The sequence below is a fragment of the Hemiscyllium ocellatum genome, chromosome 12 (genome assembly GCF_020745735.1).
Source record: "Hemiscyllium ocellatum isolate sHemOce1 chromosome 12, sHemOce1.pat.X.cur, whole genome shotgun sequence".
Taxonomy (NCBI): Eukaryota; Metazoa; Chordata; class Chondrichthyes; order Orectolobiformes; family Hemiscylliidae; genus Hemiscyllium; species Hemiscyllium ocellatum.
Genome location: NC_083412.1, coordinates 34,604,433 through 34,627,231, shown reverse-complemented (window position 1 = coordinate 34,627,231; position 22,799 = coordinate 34,604,433). Strand labels below are relative to the sequence as shown.

General features: G+C 40.6%; 1 protein-coding gene across 3 annotated transcripts in view; it reads right to left on the bottom strand.

Annotated features, from left to right (window-relative positions):
• Window positions 1-2,550: 2,550 nt before the first annotated feature.
• map3k7cl (map3k7 C-terminal like) overlaps window positions 2,551-22,799 on the bottom strand; it is a 66,112-nt gene continuing 45,863 nt past the window's right edge. For all 3 annotated transcript variants that reach the window (XM_060832988.1, XM_060832989.1, XM_060832991.1), the window contains one exon: window positions 2,551-3,077. In XM_060832988.1, the coding sequence (XP_060688971.1) occupies window positions 2,897-3,077 (181 nt within the window). In that variant the 3' untranslated portion in view covers window positions 2,551-2,896. The remainder of the gene's footprint in view (window positions 3,078-22,799) is intronic.

Sequence of the window (22,799 nt, the reverse complement as noted above, 5' to 3'; positions counted from 1 at the left end):
TTGCTCCTTGATGAGCTATCTGTTTACATGGCTGTTCTTCAGCCTGGGGTTTGTAAGCAAGGACAGTTGCGTATGTCTTGAAAGGGGCCTCTGAAATGGAATCTCAGTGCAAAAACATTTTTGAAGCACTGACTTAGGGCCCCCGTCTGCAAGCCATGATCATTTGAAAATCTCTTTGTTCAGCAACACTCCCCAGGACCTTACTCTGTAAAAGCAATTCCTGGACAATTACTGCAAAAGTTTTTGATAACAAGCATAATGGGGTAAAAACATGAGAAACTTGGTGAAACTGCACAGTCCTCTCATACTGCTGTTAGTTGCCAATATGAAGGAGATTTAATCACTTGCTTGAGCAAACAAAGCAATTATTCACTTGCTTTGAATAACTATATTCACCTGTTTACCTTATGTTACAGACGTTTCCAGTGGTAACAGGTAATCAATTTGCAGCATAAAGGCTAAGGGCCACTGTTACCTTGACAGTAATTAGCAGTGCCTATGTAAGTGTTTGACTGCAGGTAAGTTTGGATTATGCAACTCAAGACTGTAACTGCACTCCTTGTAAAGCTAAACTGCCACAGAACCAATCCACTGATAATTGGGAATATGTACAGCTGTACCTGAAAACTCTCTTGTGGTGAAACGATCTGGTTGGTGCAGCCCAGCATCTCTTTGTTGGTTATCTCATAGAGTCATAGAGAAGTACAGCATGTAAACAGACCTTTCAGTTCAACTCATCCATGCTGACCAGACATCCTAACCTAAATCTAGTCCAATTTGCCAATACTTGGCCCATATCCCTCTAAGTTCTTCTTACTCATATACCCATCCAGATGCCTTTTAAATGTTGCAATTGTACCAGCCTCCAACACTTCCTCTGACAACTCATTCCATACAAGAACCACCCTCTACATGAAAAAGTTGTCCTTCCATCCCTTTTCATTTTTCCCCTTCCCACCTAAACCTATGCCCTCTAGTTCTGTAATCCCCTTCAGCAGGGAAAAGATCTTGTCTATTTACCCTCTCCATGCCCCTCGTGATTTTATAAACTTCTATAAGGTCACCCCTCAACCTCCGGCACTCCAGGGAATACAGCCCCAGCCTATTCAGCCTCTCCCATAGCTCAAATCCTCCAATCCTGACAACATCCTAGTAAATCTTTCCTGAGCCCTTCCAAGTTTCACAACATCCTTCCGATAGGAAGGAGACCAGAATTGCACGCAATATTCCAAAAGTGGCCTAACCAATGCCCTGTACAGCCGCAACATGACCACCCAACTCCTATTCCCGATGTTCTAACCAATAAAGGAAAGCATATCAAATGCCTTCTTCACTATCCTATTTACCTGTGACTCCACTTTCAAGAAACTATGAGCCAGGTCTCCAAAGTCTCTTTGTTCAGGAACACTCCCTCAGGCCTTACTCTGTAAAAACAATTGCTGCAAAAGTTTTGATAACAAGCACAATAGGGTAAAAATATGAGAAACGGGAAAAATTCCTACCAATCTTGTCATATGATTCATTAAATCTACTTCTATAATGCACTCCTTGTAGGATTTAATATTGACAGATAAATGCACACCTGAATGCCGGAAAATTGTGACAGAATTGGTGTCATTTTAACCTTGTTGCAGCATACCTAATCACAAACTGGCAAGCACTTCTGGTGCCTTGTAAGAACAGAAAATTGGACAAAAAACTGAAGATACAGAGATTCAATGTCACTGACCTAGTTCTAGTTCCAATTGATTCGGCCCAATTTACACACATTTATTATGATATACATATATTATATTACAATATATATTAAATAACTTACTTGTAAAGGTCATGTCACTCCAAGTTTTATTAAAATTATAGGTAACTGTACAGTTATTTCAAATGATACAGTAACCATTGGAGACCAGTTTTGAATCTCTTATTAAATTTAACATCTTTTGCAAGTTTCACAATATATTCTATCCATCTCTTAACAACTGTTAAAGAAATGTTTCCGTACACTGAAAAGTAATTTAGTTAGTGGTGGAAAATGATGAAAATATTCCACATTCCTCGGATAAAGTATGTAGTCTGTTTACACCTTGTAAAACACGATGTCAGACTGCTACAGGTGTCCTCAAAGAAGTAAAACATAAAAACTGTTCAGCTATATATGTATAAAAATGTAACAAGATCATAACTTTAATACATTGTCCATTTGAATTTCTGGTACTGTGATGACTGAAAGAGTAAATACAGAAACTTTTGGTGTACATAATCTATAAAAGTCCTGCATAATTACTCATTCTGCCAGTGCAGATTTTCAATTTGCAAAGGACCAAATGAAAAGAGAAACAACTTAGAAACAAGGGTTTCAAGAATTGTTTTTGAAATCTCGAGCAAACACTTTTCACATTTTTGATGCATGCATGCACTGTTGATTTAAAATGTTGATTTTTCAAATAGATTTCAATATAACTGAATTTTAAAGAATTATATGTAAGAATATTTTGCTTTAATATATATATGGTTCTTTTAGCAATTTTTTAAAATCATTATACAGATGCTTTGTTTAAAAGTTATTTTTCATGTTCTCAGTTTGTTATAATCAAAAGCATTCCATTTAATATTTGCATGTTTACAAATTCTGGGGTTTTTAAACCCCTTTCCTGATTGTACTTCTTGATACTAGCAAATCGAAATGTTGCAGCATACCTTATACATACGAAAAGAAAAGCTCATCTGGAAAAAACTACAGCAATGCTGCAAATCAGCTTCCAGTAAATCAGTGAACTAGCACGATGGTTTCTGCTCTCCTTACTGTAAACTCTTCCAATTGATTCTGTGAACCTCAAAGAAGATTCCATAGCTATTCCAGCATTTTGTATGTCATAAATAAAGAACTGCCTGTCTGGAGTCAGGAAGATCCCTGTTGCTGCTGCAGTAGCACCTGAAGTTTCTCTAGGTGTTCTCTACACTGTAAATGGTAGGTCGTCAGAGAGTGGTTTTCTTCAGCAAGCTGCTGGTATTCCTGTGTCAGGTGTGTAGCATTCAGTTGATCCTTTTCATCTTGATCAAGTTCTGCAATCAGCTGTTTTCTGACAAATAACAGAAACATGAATACTGGAAAATAAACATTTTCTAACAATTTATGCAATAGGTTACAATCGTGTGGCTGTACTCACTATTATATGCTTCACAATAAAATATTATCATCCTAACTTGTATTTTTCATAGACACTGTCAGGTAGCATAAATACCCCCATTCAAATTGCTGCAGATTCTCTAAATAAAAAATGGGCTGGTATTTGGGTAGTGTTGAGATTGATGAAAATTATCAATTTTGCATGTGCCCTTTCTTATAAACATAATGATCCAGAAGAAAGTTCCCCAGGACCACTCTCACTCTACAGCATACAAGGTTTTGGGTCAATATGGAAAACCACTGAAATAGAAAGATATTACATAAAAATTATCCTTTCTTTAATATGTTACAGAAAGAAAAAATTGCATTTATATAGGACATCACAATATATTTTGTATAAACATACAGATTAGGAGCAGAAGTAGCCTGTTCCTTTCAAAAAAGATTATGTCTGACCTGATTAAACCTGACAAACATTGACTCACTTATTAGTCAAGAATTATCCCCCTCTACTTGGGAAAGAGAATTCCAAAGACATTTGATTCATCAAGAGCAAACATAATACTCCTTACCTGTATCTTAAATGGGAGACCCCTTATCTTTAACTGCTGTTCTTCAGTTCTAATTCTCCCACAAGGGAGCTGTTTTTCATATCCACTCTATCAAGTCCCCTTAGGATCTTCTATATTTCAGCGTGATCATCTCTTATAGTCTCTTAACCTTGAATGAATACGGATCCAACCTGTTCAATTTTTGCTCATAAGATAAACCTCCCCATCCCATAGTGAGTTCATGTAAACCTTCTTTGAACTACATTTACATCCTTTCTTAAATAGGACAACTAAAACCATACAGAGTGGTGCAATGTGCTGTGCAATCGGCCAAACATCCCAACGTTCATATTCCATTCCCATGCAATAAATGTCAGCATTCTATTTGCCTTCCTAATTGCTTGCTGTAAACTGTTGTTGTTTGAGGAATCCTCACCATAGCCACTATGATGAAAGATAAAGCAGGTAGTTTTTCTATCACCATTCTCCTTTTAGATTGGAACCTAAAGGGCCTGACTGATCTAATATGGTAGAGAAAATCCATTTGGTAGTCTAATCAAAAGAAGACACTTGTTATTTATTGCATGATATCAGTCACGTATGAGTTACATTGGTATGATGGACATTGGACAGATTCTTCTCAGTCCTAAATGATATAGGTTTTGGCGAGAAAGATGGGGTAATAGGGTGATATTGGCGAAATTGAGAGCAAGAATGTTCAATACTCCAAGTAAGTACCGTACACAGTAAGATGAGAATCACAGGTGTGAGTACCAAGAGGCCTGTATGCATCCATTTGCACAGATTAACTTCTCATTATTGCCAAAACTGACTTCATTCATATTTTCATTCTCCCACCCACCAGATAGAAACTAAGTGGTGACAATTTCCAATATGGCAGTCACAGTGGCTGCTGGGTGGCTCCAGTTTGCTGCTTGCTTCTCACATCCTCCATTCTGAACACCGGTCACCAACATTTCAAGACACACACAATGGACAACATGCAAAAGCATAGGCAGTCCCTGCCCACAGATCGGACCATACTGCATCTCAAAGCTCATCGCTTACTCTCTTAGTGCTCACTACTTTGCACTTGCTTCAATGCCTTTCCTTGCTTTGCATTTTTGTGCTTTGTCCCCTCAGCCAGAGCTTAAAGACTCACTTTAGTTTTCCCTTGCTGTTTAGTGCAGACACAAAACCAGGCAGCCCAGTCACAAAACCAGGCAACATGCCTTACAGCTCAGCAGTCCTCAGTCAAGGGGGTACATGTCTTGCTATATGGCAGTGTCCCATGTCGATCTGCACCATGTGCCAGCAGTTTATGAGGCAAAAACTCTGTGTGTGCAGCGAGTAGGAAGCTGTATCTCAAAGTCATATGGAGGGAGCCTAATTGAAGTCCATGGAGGGAATCAACAGTTGCGATGGTCTAGCATACTAAGTCCAGGGCAACCTCCAATACTAGTCCAGGTTTCTTGGGTGTCCAGTCAGGGGGCCCATGCTGTTGCAGTCTGGAGAGTGAGTCACAATCAGTCCTGTGGCTCCATAGCTCCATAGGGCTGCCTAAGTTGTGAGAGTGTGGCTCATCAAGTAAGTCCCATTGGCCTCCTTTACGTCTATGGTGAAATTTAAACTAGTTTGGCAAATGTAGGGGACACAGATTGTCAGTGCAATGGGAACATAGCACAGCTTAGTAAAGCAAACAAGGCAGAGAGAATTCAGCCATGTTGAGTTTTAAGGCAGTAGGCTGGATGGCCTCCATTTTAATGCTGCAAGTATTGTAAGTAAGACAAATGGATTCAGGGTATGGATTGCAATGTTGTTGCCATCACAGAGACATAGTTGAGGGAGGGGACAGGACTGGCAACTCAACATCCTGGGGTATAGGGCTGGAATGATAGAGTAAGTTAGGAGAAAATGAGGACTGCAGATGCTGGAGATCAGAGTCAAGTGTATGGTGCTGGAAAAGCACAACAGGTCAGGCAGCATCCAAGAAGCAGGAGAATCAACGTTTCAGGCATAAGGGGTAGCCTCATTCCTGATGAAGGGCTTATGCCCGAAACATCGATTCCCCTGCTCCTCAGATGCTGCCTGACCTGCTGTGCTTTTCCAGCACCACACTCTCGATTGGGATTATGGAATGCAGGTAGGTGCATATCTCTCTCTCAGATTTCATGGTGGAAATTCTTCCATAAAATTAAAAACAAATGGGATTTAGCCAAAGAATTTACGATTCAGTCCATTCCTACTAAGGGTAATCGAGGTGAAAGGTCTTTAAACTCCAGAGTTGTTTTTCAACACGAAATCTGCATATTACACATATACTAAATGCATTCCTCAGCATTGACTCTTTCAGAGCCCAACACCTTATACAACACCTGCAAACTAATTTTTTGAGATTCATGAACCAGGGCACCCAGATCCCTCTGTACTGCAGTATTTTGCAATCTTTTACCATTTAAATGATATTTTGCTTTACTATATTCCTAGCAAAATAGACAAAATTTTCCCATATTTTACTTCTATCTCCCAATTTTTATCCACTCATTTAACTTTACACTCAATAAAATGGTGCTGCTTTTGTTATTTAGGCAAACTGCTAAGTCTTTTTTGAGCATAGCTAGGTTCTATGTATAGAGACAAAAAAAACTGCAGATGCTGGAATCCAAGGTTGACAATCTGGAGGCTGAAAGAACACAGCAAGCCAGGCAGCATCAAGAGGTGGAGAAGTCAACATTTTAGGTGTAGCCCTCCTTCACAAGTGGTGGGTTGGTGTAAGGGCAGCTGCAGATATAGGGTGTGGAAGGGCAGGGTAATGACGGAGGAATAGATAAACACAGGTAGAGGGTAAGACCTGATTGGTCAACGGGAGGAATGAATCCGATTGAAAGGAAAGGTCGGTGAAAGGATTGGAAGGGAGAGGGAGGATCTCAGATAGGGGTTGGGTGATAGGAAAAGAGGTCATTTTAAACTGGAGAACTCAATGTCAAGTCCTCCATGCTGTAGGCTGCCCAGGCAGAAGATAAGGTGTTGTTCCTCCAATTTGCCTTTTGGTTTGTTGTGGCATTAGGGAAGGCCAAGAATGGTCATGTCAGAAAGGGAGGGGGGAGGAGAATTAAAATGAGCATTGATTGGAAGGCCAGGTCAGCCCCTGCAAGTCTATAGCAAATTAATGATTCATCAAGTGATCTGTGTTTGATTAATGGAAGAATGTTAACATTCACATCAGGAAACATTGTGATATTCTTCAAATTATGATTAGAATCTTTTACATCCACTTGAGCAGGCAAACCAAGCCTTGAGTTTCTGTCCCATTTGTAAGACAGCACTTCCAAAAATTTAGTTTTCTCTTAGAATTATGAAGTGTCAGTCTAATTTAAGAGGGCCTGAACCTATAACTTTCTCAAATATGTGTACTTCCCATAAATATCTTTATTTAACTAATTCTTAGCACACTTTAAGTCCAGTCTATCACTCTATTTGTGTTATTAATTAAATATACTAACTATGACTGAGTCATTACTAAGGAATATGCATAGTCTATTATAGGTGATATTGTATAATCAGAATAAACTGGTCTGCACTGCAGCAATGCAAGTATATTGAGGTTCTCAAAGCAAATTCATACAGGGGAAAAGATGTTTATTAAATGATGTGGAAAGTTAAGCATCTTTACGTAAACTTCCAAATTAAAAGGGTCAAAGTTAAGTGTTCAGATGGTGCATTTATCTTATTGTTACAAAGGACTGAAATGGTCACCAACTCTCTGAGAAGGAAGAATTTTTGTTGCTTGTTTTCTGATTGATGTCCTTGAAAATCCCACTGTTGTACATTGTGGTAAATATTTGTCCTGTTAGATAAGCCTGCAAGTACTGAGTCATGCTGCTTCATTCATTTTTCTGTCTGTCTGTGCAGATAAATGCATTAGCTATTGCAAGGTTTAGCATCCAACTATTAGTTAAAGTGTTCCATTTAGAGTTTTTTGTATATTCAAACATCAAACACTTGCATTAATAAGATTATAGTAGCTCACAGAACATAAGGTAGTTCAGGAGCATAGTTAACACTTGCAATTTAATAGTTTCAAACTTTGACAAGGTGCTCAAGAACAAGATTGGTATGTCTTCCTTTATTCACAATCATGTTTAAATACAGGCTTCTCTGTTAAGACAATTACAACTCACATAAGTCATAACTGATACCCAAAAAGCTATTTTAATAAAGGATAAGGTGCTTCAAAAGATGGAACGCTGTCCTCCTGCTTCTTGGACTCAGACTGTAAATCCAGCCTGCATTACTGAGATGGAAATTTACCACCCTACCAGATGTAAAAAGTTAGTGGCAAATAGGGCTTTGCAATTTGGTATATTTGAGTTTATAGCACAAAACTATATCCACTTTCACATTTACAATGTCACTCATGCAGAAAAGTGTCAGGAGGAGGCTGGAAAAAGAAATGGATGGATCCCAAATGACGAAGCAATGATAATTTTCTGAAGTGGAGTTAAAGCTACACCTATGGGACTGTTGGAAGCAATTTCATTTTGCAACAAACTTGTGTTTCTCAGTTGGAAATGCTATTGCTGAGTGTCAAATGTTGCAATGTGTTTCCAATTCTCACTCAACTCTTCCACGTTGATACACAAAAGTATTTGCTCAAAGGTCTTAAAAAAATCTCCCAAGGAAATAAAAGACGAACGGTTAAATTACCGAGCAATCAAAACTGGATGATCCAGATTAAATATGAACAAACCCTGAGGTAGTATTCCAGTTATAATCTACTGGTAACTCAAACCCTTCCCTCCACTTATATGGAAAGAAAATATTACTTAGAAGACAGTCAATTACAAAAAGTTTTCTCTGTATGACAGTTGATACTGAGTAAACTATTGCAAGGGAAGTATTGGATAAGGAATTTGGTCATGACCCAAATAGCTTTCTATAAGAATAAGGTAGCTGGAATGACCATTCGACAAGTTCATAAACATAACTTCAACACTAGTACATTAATAAATATTGCTGCTTAATACATTTTTCTCACATGCTTGTCAAAACATTCATTTCAACTGAATTCATTTAAAATCAATGGAGAATTTTTCTGCATAAGACATAATGTTGTGAGTAACAATTATTAATTAACCACAGGATTCTGCAAAACAGCACAGGCAAGATTGTGGCTAGATTAGAAATGTACTCCTTGCACTGTAAATTGCAATTTTGACCCAGAATAAAACAATGCAAGATCATCTCACCCTAGGGAACTCTGTTTCAAAAACAAAATCAAAAAGTAATATTGGGATGAATCTGATGATGTTTTGGCTCAGTCTGAGTTCATTCAAGTTTTGTGGAGAACTTTTTGCATGAGGCCTAGCAAATTTTCTCGCTTATCTGTCAAGGCGTGCCACATTAATTACCTACCACACCCTTTCATTTCCAGCTCCACCTTATCATGCACTGTTCCCAGAACAAACTGCCACCCAGCAGATATCAAGGAATTACCAGCACGCCTCGTGCATGCGCCATTTTTAAAAGACTGTTGTGCACATGGACAAGCTGCCCTCTATGTAATCCTTGACATTTGCCCTGGATATGGCAGACTGGGGAAGACCAGCACCCCAGTTTGTGGGGAGTGCCTTGGAGGTCCTGCTGGAGGGGATGGTACACAATTGGGACTTCCTCTTCCCCAGGATCAGCAGTGGAGGTCACAACACCAGACCAAGTCAGTCTGGTCCGAGGTCGCGATCTGGGATAAAGCAGACTCAGTTATCTGGAGCAATGACTAGCACTATAAGTAGAAGGTCAATGATTCTGTCCACTCTGTCAGTGTATGTGCCACCAACTTCTCTCCAAAATTTCACACTCATTCTGTCTCTGCTCCTGAACCCACCCCCCACCAAGGTTCATGCTTGACCACCCTCACTATTGCCTGAAACATTTTCCCTCACTTGCTGTCACCCACTTCAATCTCTACCACCATTACCTTTATGCTAACCATCCCTTCTTAGAATGCCTCCCCACCTGCACTGGCTCTAACAGTCGTGTCTCGCATTTTCAACTGCCTTAATACCTGCCTTTCTCCTGTTGCAGGAAGAAAACATCCTCCTATAGGGCAGAAAGATGCAGGACAAGTGGAGGGCTGCTCGTCGTTCAGCTCCTCACCCCTTATGTGGTAAGCATCCTGACTCTGACTGCCCTAAGTGACTAGTTGACCAGTGCCAAGCCCCTCGACTGGGATTAGAAACTGCCCTTGACTTACTGCACTGGGATCCCCTGAACATAGGTCATCTCCTTGACATGACTGAGACTTGTCAACAACTATGATAAGCTTCCTTCCTTTCTGTCTGCCTTAAACAGCAAGGTAAGTCAGAAGTAATATGAGTCTGGTATCTGTGGCTGAGGAGCAAAGCACATAACAGCAAGGCATGACAAGGCAATGCAAGGCAGGGATATTGTTAGTATTGAGGTACTGTGAATGAGCACTATGACAGTAAGTGAAAAGCACAGAAATGCAGCCTGATCCTGTCCTTGTCCTGAAAGCACTTGTTGCTGAATGTGTCCTTCCTGCAGCCATACAATGATAAGTTGCTGGTGCAGCCTAAGTTGCATCACTGAAGTGCATACCATACCGTAAGAAGATTAGAAATATACCATGAGAATTTATAGAGGCTGTCACATATTGGATGCCAGTGTCCATTGGTGTGGGATCCATGTGGTTTATACCATACTGTGCACCCCAAGATATTCATGCCTGGTGTTCCAATCTGAAAATCACTCAAAGTAGTAAATGAGTTGAATCCGCCAGATGCCTGTTGAGTTTCAACAATACTTAGCTTGCTTAGTTAGTTTGGGAAGATAGGAAACTGAGTATTAATGAGGCAAGTTTAACAAGGTGGTTACTAAGAAATAATGTCCCTTAATTGGTCGTTCACTCTGGCTCGAGAGAAAACTGTGCTGCTTGTGAAAAGCATAAAGGTTGGTGCAAGTTGATGCCAATGTTGAATTGGGCCTCTTCAGACTTCTCATCAGATTCTGCCACACATCTCGCTACAGTACATGTCACTCAGACCCCAACGTTTCAAATATTAAAGACCCATAAAATGTTAGTTTTCACAACTCTCCTTTTTCATGGTTCCTTGGACCATATATCATCTAAAATCAAGAGATCAGATGAATAATCTGCACCCAGTGATAAACATTCTTGTTAATATAATCAATAAATAAATGTGGGAACAGGATTAGATGATGTTCTATTCAACGTTTTGAAGGAAATGGCTTTTGCTCTGTGCATCCATGCAGCAAGACTGCTGAGTTAAATATCTCACTTTCCTCCCTACTTTCAAAATCTACTTGAACCTTGCTTTCAAAACAACCTTCTTTAGTTTTGTCTTCTGTTCAATAAATCGTAGGAGTGTTTACAACACATAAGAATTCCATTCAGACCATTGTGTCTGTACCAGCTCGCTGTTTGAGATACTCAGCTAGCCCCATCCCTGGAGCCCTTTACATAATTATCATATTTCCATTTGAAAGCCTCAACTGAATCTGCCTCTACCGCTACTCAATGTTAACTTCTCAGCACACCATTCTTCAAGACACAATTCTCTAAATAAAAAACATCCATGAAATACAGTTTGCTGTTGTGTTGTATATCCACACAACACCTATTTAAATTCATGTGAATGCAATGATTTATTTTCTTTGTTATGCAGCCAATAATTGGCACAATTATATTTAACGGAATGAAGTATTCCTTTATCTCTTCAATCGCTTAGCTGCAAAACTGTACGAAATTTCGCACAGATAATTCCCAGCAACAATACCTATGGAGGCTCTACAGTTCAGCTAAGGTGAAAATCTAATTCGTTTACCGGATGGTATCAATGTCAGGCTCAGTCAATTCTGATTCTGTGGGAATTATTATCTTTTCTGCCACACAAAGATGTTAACCATTAAAGAGGAACTATATTCTATTGGGAAGTACTTGTGATACAAAGCACTTCCCCCTCGTACACTTGCATAATGTTATTAAGAAGTTCAAACACTAGGAGAATTTAAAATTTTTAATATTGTTTGGCAGTCTAAAAATATTAACGATTATCGTCTGGTCCAAACAAAGCTGGTCTTCAAATGCACTTATCTAGGTGTTATCAGTACATGGACACAGAGTAAGGTAATCTCTGAAAAGCCCTACATTTAAAGCATTATGGGATAGATTTTTTTGAACTCAGCCCCCAGTAGTGAACAGACAATGCTAAGAAGAGGTGAGCTGGAGTGATTGATATGTCACTGTGGTATTCTGCCAGTTCACTGTGTTGGCTGTCAGTTCTAAGATGTTTTCCAGATTTATTTTAAATGCAGGAAATTAGTCAGGCTCCTTTATTTGGAACAATTCTCTTCATCTGCTGTTCAATTGTGTACTCTGCAGGCAACTATTCCCACTTCAAAGTCATAAATGGGAGACTTGTGAGTCAGTATCTGCTTAACGTTTTATAAACTTCTAGGTATCCCATTCAATAACAGAACAGATCAGCTGAAAATCATACATGTAGCGAACCTCATGAGAGTTTTGTTTTGAGACAGAACTTTAGTTAGTGAGTTTTATTTTGCATTTGCCCTATCTCAGGTCTGGCGGAATTGATGTTTATATTAGCAGTATAAAAAGTTGCATTGGGCAAAGAGTTGAATTGTCTCCTCTATGTTGTATTATTCCATGATTTCATTCCCAAATAAGACAGATGCACACATTCATTCTAAGTTTTTAAAAATAAACAAAATTAGATGAATTTAGAAGAATTTTGATTTTTATACAACTGTCTGGTTTCAAAACGTACCCTGATGAGAAGACTTCCTCTTTATTAAAATTATATATTTTTACAATGTTTGTTTCAGTTCAGCTCTGGGAAACAGTCAGTATCTGTATCACAATCTCCTTTTTCACAATATGCTATCTGTCTCAGCTAATGTTTGAAGCAGCCCATCAAGCACTTTAACTTTTCCAATATTGACTGGAACCTCCTTCGAGCAGAAGATTTGAATGGAGCTGTTTTTGTAAGGTGTGTTCAGGAGGGTTTCCTAACTCAGTATGTTGACAGGCCGATGACAGGAGAGGCCATTCTAGATTTAGTACTCGGAAACGAGCCGGGGCAGGCATCAGATCTTGTGGTGGGAGAGCATTTTGGTGATAGTGACCACAACTGCCTCAAATTCTACATAGCTATGGAGAAGGAGAGGATTAGGCAAAATGGAGGATGTTTAACTGGGGAAGAGGAAACTATGATGCAATTAGACATGAGTTAGGAAGCATGGTTTGGGAGCAATTGTTCCATGGTAAAGCCACTGTAGACATGTGGAGACTGTTTAAGGAACAGTTGTTGCAAGTGATGAATAAATATGTCCCTCTGAGATAGGCAAGAAGTGGTAAGATAAAGGAATATTGGATGACGAGAGCGATGGAGCTTCTCGTCCAAAGGAAAAAGGTAGCTTACATAAGATGGAGGAAGCTAGGGTCAAGCTCAGCTCTACAGGATTACAGGCAGATGAGGAAGGAGCTTAAAAATGGTCTGAGGAGAGCCAGGAGGGGGCACGAGAAAGGCTTGGCAGAACAGATTAGGGAGAACACAATGGCATTTTACACTTATGTGAGGAATAAGAGAATGGTCAAAGAAAGAGTAGGGCCAATCAGGGATAGCATAGGGAATTTGTGTGTGGAGTCTGAGGAGGTAGGGGAAGTCCTAAATGAGTTTTTTGCTTCTGCCTTTACAAAAGAAACGAACTTTGTAGTGAATGAAACCTTTGAAGAGCAGGTGTGCATGCTGGGATGGATAGAGATAGAGAAGCTGATGTGCTGAAAATTTTGTCAAACATTAAGATTGACAAGTCGCCAGGCCCGAACCAGATTTGTCCTCGGCTGCTTTGGGAAATGAGAAATGTAATTGCTTCGCCACTTGCGAAGATCTTTGCATCCTCGCTCTCCACTGGAGTCGTACCTGAGGACTGGAGAGAGGCAAATGTAATTCCTCTCTTCAAGAAAGGAAATAGGGAAATCCCCGGCAATTACAGACCAGTAAGTCTCACGTCTGTCATCTGCAAGGTGTTAGAAAGGATTCTGAGGGATAGGATTTATGACCATCTGGAAGAGCATGGCTTGATTAAATGCAGTCAACACGGCTTTGTGAGGGGCAGGTCATGCCTTACAAACCTTATCGAATTCCTTGAGGATGTGACTAGAAAAGTTGATGAGGGTTGAGCTGTGGATGTGGTATATGTGGACTTCAGCAAAGCATTTGATAAGGTTCCCCATGGTAGGCTCATTCAGAAGGTCAGGAAGAATGGGATTCAGGGGAACATAGCTGTCTGGATACAGAATTGGCTGTATACAGAAGACAGCGAGTGGTAGTAGAAGGAAAATATTCTGCCTGGAAGTCTGTGGTGAGTGGTGTTCCACAGGGCTCTGTCCTCTATTGTTTGTAATTTTTATTAATGACTTGGATGAGGGGATTGAAGGATGGGTCAGCAAGTTTGCAGATGACACAAAGGTTGGAGGTGTTGTTGACAGTATAGAGGGCTGTTGTAGGCTGCAGCGGGACATTGACAGGATGCAGAGATGGGCTGAAAGGTGGCAGATGGAGTTCAACCTGGATAAATGCGAGGTGATGCATTTTGGAAGGTCGAATTTGGAAGCTGAGTACAGGATTAAGGATAGGATTCTTGGCAGTGTGGAGGAATAGAGGGATCTTGGTATGCAGGTACTTGGATCCCTTAAAATGGCCACCCAAGTGGACAGGGTTGTTAAGAAAGCATATGGTGTTTTGGCTTTCATTAACAGGGGGATTGAGTTTAAGAGTCGTGAGATCTTGTTGCAGCTCTATAAAACTTTGGTTAGACCGCACTTGGAATACTGTGTCCAGTTTTGGTCGCCCTATTATAAGAAAGATGTGGATGCTTTGGAGAGGGTGCAGAGGAGGTTTACCAGGATGCTGCCTGGACTGGAGGGCTTATCTTATGAGGAGAGGTTGACTGAGTTTGGACTTTTTTCATTGGAGAAAAGGAGGCGAAGAGGGGACCTAATTGAGGTATACAAGATAATGAGAGGCATAGATAGAGTCGATAGACAGAGACTATTTCCCAGGGCAGAAATGGCTAACATGAGGAGTCATAGTTTTAAGCTGGTTGGAGGAAAGTATAGAGGGGATGTCAGAGGCGGGTTCTTTACACAGAGAGTTGTGAGAGCATGGAATGGGTTGCCAGCAGCAGTTGTGGAGGCAGGGTCATTGGGGACATTTAAGAGACTACTGGACATGCATATGGTCACAGAAATTTGAGGGTGCATACATGAGGATCAGTGATCGGCACAACATCGTGGGCTGAAGGGCCGGTTCTGTGCTGTACTGTTCTATGTTCTATTAAACACAAGTTCAATTACAAATCAGGAAATGGTCTCGGGATCATGGAGTAGGGAGTATCCAGATTAGTTTGGAATCATATGTGCTGCTTCCACTGTCTCAAACTCTCTGATCTGCTCATTTAACAGTCTTCAAACTTAATGACATTTTGTCCTGATATATCATATTTCAAGTCAAGAGGTTCTACTTCACAAGTATCATCAGGTTAATTTATGGTTTTCTATCACATATATTAAATGTATGAGATCTTCATGTTTATATAAAGGATTACTTCAACAAGTATAAGGAGTGGCTAAGGAATGATCACAGTGTCACAGAGTTAAAGATGCACATCTCAAAAACTGTAACAAAAAATGCACAATCTATCTTTCTCCCACTATCTGCAGCTGCACTGAACTCTAAAATCTAAATCTCGAAAATTCAAAGGTAGCACTACTGAAACAGTAACAATTATGAAAAAAAAAGAGAGTTACGCTCACAATTACAAAATTGTTGGAATTGACAAAGTACCTCAATATTTTTAAGGTCTGAACCCATCCTCCCTGCCACTGAAATTCAGTTTAGGCTAGGAAAGCATTTGTTCCATAAAGAGTTTATTTAACAATGATTAGAAACATTTCAAAGTATAGGCCATGAAATATGATGATGACACACCCACTTTCAGGCATGGAATAGAAATCCAAGCCTCTGTTATGGCCAGAATGAAGCACACATATTTACAGGCTGGAAATATCAGAGAGTCACAGAGATGGGCAGCACGGAAACGGTCCAACTCGTCCATGCCGAACAGATATCCCAAACTAATCTGGTCCCACCTGCCAGCACCCGGCCCATATCCCTCCAAACCCTTCATATTCATATACCCATCCAGATGCCTTTAAAATGTAGCAATTGTACCAGCCTCCACTTCCTCTGGCAGCTCATTCCATACACGTACCACCCTCTACGTGAAAAATTTGCCCCTTAGGTCTCTTTTATATCTTTTCCCTCTCACCTTAAACCTATGCCCTCGAGTTCTGGACTCCCCCACCCCAGGGAAAAGACTTTGTCTACTTATCATTGTCCTATCCATGCCCCTCATGATTTTATAAACTTCTATAAGGTCGCCCTCCAGCCTCCGATGCTCTGGGGAAAACAACCTATTCATCCTTTCCTGATAGCTCAAATCCTCCAACCCTGGCAAATCTTTTCTGAACCCTTTCAAGTTTCACAACATCCTTCAGGGACGAAGGAGACCAGAATTGCACACAATATTCCAACAGTGGCCTAACCAATGTCCTGTACAGTTGCAACATGACTTCCCAACTCCTGTACTCAATACCCTGACTAATAAAGGAAAGCATATCAAATGCCTTCTTCACTATCCTATCTACGTGTGACTCTACTTTCAAGGAGCTATGAACCTGCACTCCAAGGTTTCTTTGTTCAGCCATGTTCCCTCAGGCCTGACCATTAAGTATATAAGCCCTGCTAAGATTTGCTTTCCCAAAATGCAGCACCTTGTATTTATCTAAATCCTGTATGCCATTTTTGCAATTGGTGGGGCTTATTTCTGATTGACATCCATTGTACAAATTTGGTTCCTGGTCCATGCTGCAGATCACCACTAACAAGGTAAGCATGGGAACAATAATTCCTAATCATCACGTTCCTGATGAAGGGCTTATGCCCGAAACGTCGACATCCTGCTCCTCGGATGCTGCCTGACCTGATGTGCTTTTCCAGCGGCACACCTTTCCATTTGGAAACAATAATTGCTGAATACCGAGCCAGGAGGAGTAGGTAACATCATCCCAATCCCTCTAAAACTATTGGACGTGACCTAGTTTTGGTGACAATGATAAGTGTATTGTTGGAGGTTTCATCACATGACTTTCCCCATACACTTCAGGTACTTATCAGCCAAACTATTCATCCTTCTGACACAATGTCTTCCTGCAACAAATAAAAAGCAAAAAGACTTACACCAAATTGGATGACACTGGACAGTGAACCAATTTTTTTGTTCCCATTTCAATATTTCTACATCCAGTAAAGCAAACCTTCTGAATAAAAATGAAGATATTATCTTTGTAATGTCACTGTGATTTTTCTGCAGGGTCGCACATAGCAGTGTCTTGGAGATTGATCCTCAATTCCTGGAAAGTCCAGGCCAACTCTATGAGTTGACAACACTGATACTACATTTTCTCCTCCCCACTACATGACCACCTTTACCTCTCATTTCAATGTCTGATTCATTCTTAATTCCCCTTCCTCCAGCTATTTATCTTACCTTTCACTTCAGCTATTCCCTGACATTCAGAGGTGAACTGCCTGGAGGTGTCCAGAATATGACCACAGGTCATTTAAATTTGATATGAATTCTAATATTGCAAGCTCCTCAATTCTACTTCTAAGCGCAAGGATTGCTCTTTCTACCCATAGGCCAGTTGAAATAAAATTGTAAGCTATAGCCTCGTAATTTCATCTGAATGAATGGGATCCACAGATTACTCACTTGAGAATAGTACCTCTTTAGATTTAACCAGAAAAACATAGAGGAAGTAAGTGCACATGTTGTAAGGGTGCCCCTGGTTGTAGACTGTTGCGTCACATGGAGTTTACCATTGTATCATGGTGATGGCCCGCAACCCAGTGATCTATGCACATATAGTTACAATTCTGGTTTACCAACCAGTGATTCACGTTCCCATCTCCTAACTGTAGTGATTATAACGAGGTCAGCCAAGTAGACCTCACACAATACGTGTGCTCTGATTGTGGCTGTTAACCTGGTTCAATCAGGCAGCCCTGGCTGACAGATATAAACAGAAGTGTCAGAGGTTCTGTTCACTCTGAAGGTTGGCTCTGAGGAATTGGACCAGTGTCAAGTACTATGCGTGTGTAAATAAAGAGTGATTTAGTGATGGGATACTGGCCTCTGGGAAATTATTGCACTGTAAAAAGTGAGGTCTGCAGATGCTGGAGATCACAGCTGAAAATATGTTGCTGGTTAAAGCACAACAAGTTAGGCAGCATCCAAGGAACAGGAAATTCGACGTTTCGGGCCAGAGCCTAACCTGCTGTGCTTTAACCAACAACACATTTTCAGGAATTATTGCACTGACCAGTGATTCAAGTCATTGTATGACAATTCTAATGTAATGACCCAATGAGCCATGTATATACTTCATTGAAATCCTGATCCATTAGCTCTATTCTAGGACGCCAACTTGTGGAACTTTTCAGAGAACATCTCTGGGACACACGCACTAAACAACCCACCGCCCTGAAGCCGAATACTTTAACTCCACCTCCCATTCTGCCAAGGATATGCAAGTTCTGGGCTCCTCCACCACCAAACTCTAGCCACCCAATGCCTGGAGGAAGAATGCCTCAACCTTCTGCCTTGGGACCCTCAATGTGGATTTCACCAGTTTGCGCATTTTCCCTCCCCCCACCTTACCCCAGATCCAACTTTCTAACTCAGCACCACCCTCTTGAACAGTCTTCCTGTCCATCTTCCTTCCTACCTACCCTCTTGTGGCACAGTAGTAGTGTCCCTACTCCTGGACTGGGAGGTCTGGGTTCAAGTCTCACCTGCTCCATAGGTGTCTAATAACATTCCTGTACAGGCTGATTAGAAAAATAGGTTAAATAAAATATATTAGACTTTATTACACTCTGGTTATGCCCCATTTAAAATACTGTGTCCAATTTTGGACCAGGACATTCTGGCACTGGAGCACGTCCAGTGGAGATTCACACAGATGATCCCTGGAATGGTAGGCCTAACATATGATGATGAACGGCTGAGGATCCTGGGATTGTATTCATTAGAATTCAGAAGGTTGAGGGAGATCCAATAGAAAGTTATAAGATAATGCATGGTTTAGAGAGGGTGGACGTTGGGAAACTGTTTGTGTCAGGCGGGGATACTAGGACCTATGGGCACAGCCTTAGAATTAGTGGGGTCAATTTAGAATGGAAATGAGGAGACATTTCTTCAGCCAGAGAGTGGTGGGCCTCTGGAATTCACTGACACGGAGTACAGTGGAGGTCGGGACATTAAATGTCTTCAAGGCAGAGTTTGATAAATTCTTAATCTCGCAAGGAATTAAGGGACACAGGGAGAGTGTGGGTAAGTGGCGTTCAAATGCTCATCAGCCATGATTGACTGGCAGAGTGGACTCGATGGGCCAAACAGTCTTACTTCCACTCCTATTTCTTATGGTCTTATCCACTTCACCCTCCTCTCCATCCTATCACCATCACCCCCCACTTTCATCTATATACTGCATTCCCAGCTACCTTTCCCCAGCCCCAACCCCCTCCCATTTATCTCTCAGCCCCCTTGGGCCATTCCCTCATTCCTGATGAAGAGCTTTTGCTAGCGATGTTGACTCACCTGCTTCTCGGATGCTGCCTGACCAGCTGTGTTTTTCCAACACCACACTTTTCTACTCTGATCGCCAGCATCTGCAGTCCTTACTTTCTACTCCAGATGGATAACAAGCAACATTTCCAATATTCATTGACTATGATCAGGTAGGAAACTATCTGCTTGAGGACAGAGACCTCTGCCACCTTTGGAACTGTATTCCACTCTCAATAGTGCATTCAACAAATGAGGAAATAATATTTGAAATAAAAAAAATGTCGGTAATAGAAAGCACTTCAATACCTCATTATCCTTCTGTTCATCATGAACACAAGGATAAAATCAGGAACTGTTACTCTGTTTCCTATTCATTGTTTCTTGGCACTCTCAAATGTTTCTTCTATGTATTTTCCTTCCATGTCTAATCTATAATTTCATTCCATCTAACTTTGATATCACTAAACTAGCAGCTTGTACACTTAGCATATCTCCTCCTCAATTTGTTTCAACTTTGATACTGCATCTTTTCAGTCCTTCAATATGAGGTTTTCAACAGAAAGCCACAGAACTTCCCTAGTGACTCAGCTGGTTAAGATGGCAAATAGAAACTTCATTTATACAATGCCTTTCATCACATCAGACCTTTCCAACATGCTTCACAGGCAGTGGATTATTTTTAATGTGTGGTTACTGTTACATTGGTAAATGTTACAGACAATTAGCAAATAGCAAGATCCTGCAATAAAATTACATGAAAAAAACATTAATTTGTTTTCAGTGCTGCTAGTTAAAAGGGGAATATTGGCACAGATACCTGGACAGCTTTGTTTCCAATCGTGCCATGTGATCTTTAAGTCAACTAAATATTTCTCCTAAAAGACAGCACATCTGACACTGCAGCATTTCATTGGCACTGCAATGAAGTCTAAATCTAGAATCAATGTTGAAGGAAGTTGGACTCAAACAGACAATATTCTGAGTCAGAAATAGCAGTATCAGAGTTAAGCAGACAGAGATCAAAAATAAGTCAGACTCATCTCCTTGTCTGCGATGAATTACTTGAGGACCATTAGGAATACCTTGAGATGGAATACATAATGAGCAAAAGTTCTCACTCTTAAATAATAAGTTTTTTTTAGCTGGAAGTGTGTGTGCTATTATATTGGGTGAAGGTAGGATAAGGCTCAGCTTTGATATCCCCATAGGAATATAACTCCTCCACACCCACTGGTTAGAATGAACTAACATTGCCGTCTCACAGTGCCGGGGTTTGCTTCCACCCATGGATGACTGTCTGTGTGGTGTTTACACATTCTCCCTGTGCCTGCGTAGGTTTTCTCTGGGTGCTGTGGTTTTCTCCCAAAGTCCAAAGGCATGCAGTTTAGGAGGCTTGGCTATGGTAAACTGGCCATAGGATGTGCAGCCTAGGTGGATTAGTCATGCAAAATGCAGGGTTATAGGGAAGTGGTTGGGCTGGGTGTGCTCCTCTTCAAAGGTTTGGTGTAGAATTGATGGGCAGGATGGTCTGCTTCCACACTGTAGGGATTCTACGATTCTATGATTTGGGGAAGTAATTGCTGGGTGTCAGGGCCAGCTGGTGACATCCCTCCACAAGGAATCAATATTGTCAGCTAAGGACAAAAGAAGAGAGACACTGGAGGGAAATGTGGGATTAAAAAGGAGAGGAACAAGAACAAATAAGAAAAACTGTTCATGGTGAATTCATTATATTATACGGACCAACAGAGACCATTGGTTTAGCTGTGGAGTCTATGAACTATGCAAGTCACTTATGAACATAACATATATAATTCACAACTACACCAAGTTATGACCTTCTACTTTTGAATATAAATACATTATTTTGTGTAGTCACTTGCTTTCTGATATTCTGAGAGTACATATGTAGTAAGCTAGGGAAATTAAAATTGGGATTAAAAAATGTGATGCTGGAAAAACACAGCAGGCCAGGCAGCATCCGAGGAGCAGGAGAATCAACGTTTCGATTCCTGAAGAAGGGCTTAAGCCCGAAACGTTGATTCTCCTGCTGCTCGGATGCTGCCTGGCCTGCTGTGTTTTTCCAGCGTCACATTTTCCAACTCTGGTCTCCAGCATCTGCAGTCCTCACTTTCTCCAAATTAAAATTGGGAACAACAAACTGGCAGAAGAATTCAACACATACTTTGGTTCCGTCTTTACAAAAGAGGGCACAAATAACCTCCCAGAAATGTAAGGGAGCTAAGTCTAACAAAAAGGCAGAATTGAAGCAAATCAATGCAGGGTACCAGTTTAAAAAAATTGGTGTTGTTGAAATTAATGTGGTTAAAGGCTGACAAGTCATCATAGTTATTCAGGTTTACAGCACAGAAGCAGACCCTTCGGTCCAACCAGTCCATGCCGAACATAATCCCAAACTAAACTAGTCCCACTTGCCTGCTCCTGGCCCATATCCCTCCAAACCTTTCCTATTCATGTATCTATCCAAATGTCTTTTAAACATTGTAACTGTATCCGCATCTACCACTTTCTTGGGAAGTTCATTCCACATGTGAACCACCCTTTGGGTAAAACATTTGCCTCTTATGTCTTTTTTAAAATTTCCCTCCTCTCACCTTAAAAATGTGCCCCCTCGTCTTGAAATCCCCCATCCTAGGAAAAAGACAACTGTCACCAACTCTATTTATACCTCTCATTATTTTATAAACTTCTATCAGATCGCCTCTCAACCTCCTACGCTCCAGTGAAAAAAGTCCCAGTCTACCCAGCCTTTCTTTATAACTCAAACCTCCCATACCCGGAAACATCCTGGTAAATCTCTTCTCAACCCATAATCTAATGTCAGAGAATGGAAGGAAGTGACCCTGGAAACATTGAATGCATTGGTGGTCATTATCCAAAATTCTATAGATTCTGTAGCCGTTCCTAGAAATGGGAAGGCGGCATACGCAACTCCACTATCTAAAAAGGAAGTGAGGGAGAGAAACAACAAACAATTACAGCCTAACTTCAGCAGTGGAGAAAATGCAGGAGTCTGTTAGAAAAGATGTGACAACAGAACATTTGGAAAGCATTAAGGGGATTAAACAAAGCCAGCATGGGCTTATGAAAAGCAAATCATGCTTAACAAATTGACTGGATTTTATTTTAGGATGTGACTAGTAGAACAGATAAGGGGATATGGTATATTTGGATTATCAAAGGGCTTTTGATAAGGTCCCTCTTAAGAGGTTAATGGGCAAAGTTAAAACTCATGGGCTAGGAAGTAATATATTAGCATGATCAAGAAATGATTTAGATGTTGAAAACAGAAAGTGGGAATAAATGTTTTTTTTCAAGTGACTAGTGACGTACCGCAAGGTCAG